Source organism: Puntigrus tetrazona, chromosome 20, assembly GCF_018831695.1.
Source record: "Puntigrus tetrazona isolate hp1 chromosome 20, ASM1883169v1, whole genome shotgun sequence".
In the NCBI taxonomy this organism is placed as follows: Eukaryota; Metazoa; Chordata; class Actinopteri; order Cypriniformes; family Cyprinidae; genus Puntigrus; species Puntigrus tetrazona.
Window position 1 is genome coordinate 5,671,394 of NC_056718.1, and position 3,388 is coordinate 5,674,781.

The following is a 3,388-nucleotide window of genomic DNA, read 5'->3' on the forward strand; positions in this document are numbered from 1 at the left end:
AAAAAAAATGCTATAAAAGCAGTAATATTTAGATTTTTTTTTTACAATTTTAAGTAACTATTTAATATTTGAATATATTTTAAAACCTAAATTTAATCCTGTGATACAAAGTTGAATTTTGAGCATCATTACTCCATTCTGTAGTGTTGCACGATCCTCTAGATATTGTTCAATACTGTACGCTGATTTATTGCTCAAGAAACATTTCTTATTATTATCAATGTTGAAAACAGTTGTGCCGCTTTAAAATAATAAAGATTTGTCGCTTTTGTAAAACCATTTTATTGCATCTTACGGAATGAGAAAATAAATCTTCCTGACCCCAAACTTTTGTTTCTGCCGTTAAATAACATTAGTATTTTCTTAGTATTTTTTAAATTTGCAGTATTTTCTTTTCTAATGCAGTTTTAGGGTCTGAAAGATGTTTTGTGGACGCTGTATAGTATTTACAGGGAGACGGTAAGCAAGAAACGTATGCGAGCAAAGACAAAATGTGCAACGCAGAGCGGGTCAAGTGCTTTGACCTCCCTTGTTGTGAGTTGCACATCTTACCCCTGATTTAACATCGAAGCGCTGTGTCACTGGGATCAGGAGCACTGTCCCGTTAACGCAGCGCTCTGTTTCAGCACACTCAGACTCACCGCAGGCCTCAGGGGGAGCGCCTGGAGCTGACAGAGGTGCCAAAGTGTTTAATTAATTTCATTTCATTTCATTTGATTTAATTAGTGATGTATTTCCTTGCGTCTACATGCGCGGCCAGGTTGCCAGGGTTACTGCCGATGTCAACAGGCTTTTGTGATATCAAAGCAAATCCCACTTTATGACGGCGGCATATGCCACAACAATTAGCGGTTTCATTGAAGCGTGCGCAGATATCATCAGCTTTTGACCTGTTATGAAGGCGTAATCATAATATTCCACATTCAGCCATTTTCCTGAAACCGAACCTTTTCATAAAAATACAGACAAACATGGTCATCTTTGAAACTTCTCTGACAGTTGTGCGTCTTGACACATCGGTGTGATCAATTACACAATTCCTCTCTTGTTACTTTTATGCGGGTTAAAGCATATGATAAAAGAAAGAAACTTTAAATCAAATGGTTAAGTTTTGCACGTGACTCTTCAAAAAATCAGGGTCTTTTTTTTTAAATATATATATTTTTGGAAGACACTTGTGCTCTCAAAGGTTGCTTTTATTTATATTAATATTCTAAAATATAGTACTTACTATTGATTACTATTGAAAATAGAATAGTGTATAATTATGTATAATTATAATTATGTATAATGTATAATTAATATACACTTCTTTCTGACAAAATGATTAAATGGTGATGCAAAATGTTTTACATTGGCATGAGTGTAATTATTTTAAAATCAAAAAGTGTATTTTATCCTTCTCTCATGTTCTTTCAGTCCGTTACCATCACCCTATCATGCTCTCCTGAAGTCTATCCAGACGGTCATCCGGAAAGAAGGGTTCGACGGATCCACACCACAGGTTGGTTGTCATTTGTTTAGCCACTAGCTGTTTTTTTCATTTCAAATAACTTTTCAGATAACTTTTTTTTTCAGCAGACCTAACTTTAAAGAAATAGTACCCAGAAAATGAACAAAAAAGGGGTCGATAGTACCAGAATGCCTCAATGGTGACCGCAACTTTCCCAGCAAGGTTTTCAATGAACAGGGAACTAAATTACATTTAAAATATAATGTATGAGACAAAATGACTACTTTTTTATACTTGTCCATGTGTGGGTGTGTAAGTGACGCATTTATCATTTTTGGGTGAACTGTGTCTTTAAATCGACCGAAAAGGCAATAACGAAATGCGCAGTTAACAGACACACTGTCATTCACACCTCTGAAACAATGAAAGCGTTTTGCCGCAGGCGGTGTTTTTACAAGACCTTTAATTTGTTGTTTCATTGATTGGTCTCGGTTGGCTAATTGTTGCCTGATTTTTTCTGTGCTTTCACCTTCCTTGCAGCGTGGCTTTCGTGGCTTGTGATAATCAGGAAATAGAAAAGAGCTTCAAATATAAAGACTTTTCCTTTCCGACTTTATTCNTACAAGACCTTTAATTTGTTGTTTCATTGATTGGTCTCGGTTGGCTAATTGTTGCCTGATTTTGTCTGTGCTTTCACCTTCCTTGCAGCGTGGCTTTCGTGGCTTGTGATAATCAGGAAATAGAAAAGAGCTTCAAATATAAAGGCTTTTCCTTTCCGACTTTATTCCTCTTTTTCTCGTCTTATCCTCAGTTGTCAGTTTCTCCATGTTGTGCTTGAATCGCTCTCAGGAGGGAGATGGGTTCCCTTGGGTTCCTCTTCCTTAAAGCTGAGTCCTATTAGTTTTGTGGTAAACAGGCCAAGACAGACACTGGGCAATATGCCCTCTGTCTGTTCATATTCATTAGCTCCTACTGAGAAGCAGGGGAGCTCGGCCCCTCTGGGGGCCCCTCTCAGAAACGGCCCCATGATAGCCCCCGTCTTGACTTCCACATCAGCACTGCATCTGCTGAGCCTCTCTTGGGACCGGGCCCCTTGAGGATACACTCGCTATTTTTAATCAGTTTCCAACTTTATGTGACCCTAATGTGGCTTCTGTCATGTGGTGAACTCCAGACATGCTCTCCTGACCGAATTTTGTGTTTATTAAAAGAAGTTAGCAAAGTTAGACTAGTAACTTCTCAAACCACAGTTTTTATAACCAATATTTTATATTTTTTATTTACGCATATTTTTGGTTATTTTTTGTACACCGTTGGCTTATGCGAACCCAACAAGCAATTCACTGAAAAAGAGAAATGGCTTGTTCTTGTGCGAAGTTCTACTAATTTAGGAAATTGTAATAAAACGAAATAGTAAAATGATGCTAAATGAAATTTTTGGAGAAAAACATGTGAGCGTACAGTTGTTGAGATTACATTAGATTTCCATAAAAGTTAATTTCAGTCTTACAGCTTTAAATTTGTACCCAAGATGTATATGAATATATTTCTTCTTCGAGATTTATCATTACATTATTTGCTCACCGATGGAATGAACGGGCGCCGGTAAAAACATCACGATAATTCACTTTAAATTTCTTCAAATCTTTTCAGATGGGCACACCAAGGACAAAAAGGATAATTATAATTATTGTAATGATNGATTGGTTTTTATCATTCGGTAACTGAAAAAAAATAGTACTTGCTAAAGTTTTCTCATTTGTAGTATAGTCCCATCACTGACACAATGATGCTTTTGAAATATATTTCACAATATGTCACAAGCCATATTTGACACCCTATAAAACTGAATTACCCTATAGGATAATTTCTAGTAACGTTCAAGCGATTCCAACCGTTTTAAACTATACTTTAAAGTTTAATGGAATCAGGTTC

The 3,388-nt window shown here is 36.4% G+C and overlaps 1 protein-coding gene across 1 annotated transcript in view; it reads left to right on the top strand.

Annotated features, from left to right (window-relative positions):
- The window catches only part of LOC122324835 (elongator complex protein 4-like), a 29,362-nt gene that overhangs the window by 12,007 nt on the left and 13,967 nt on the right, over positions 1-3,388 (top strand). The window contains exon 7 of the mRNA XM_043219522.1: positions 1,420-1,504. Coding sequence (XP_043075457.1) covers positions 1,420-1,504 — 85 coding nt within the window. The remainder of the gene's footprint in view (positions 1-1,419; positions 1,505-3,388) is intronic.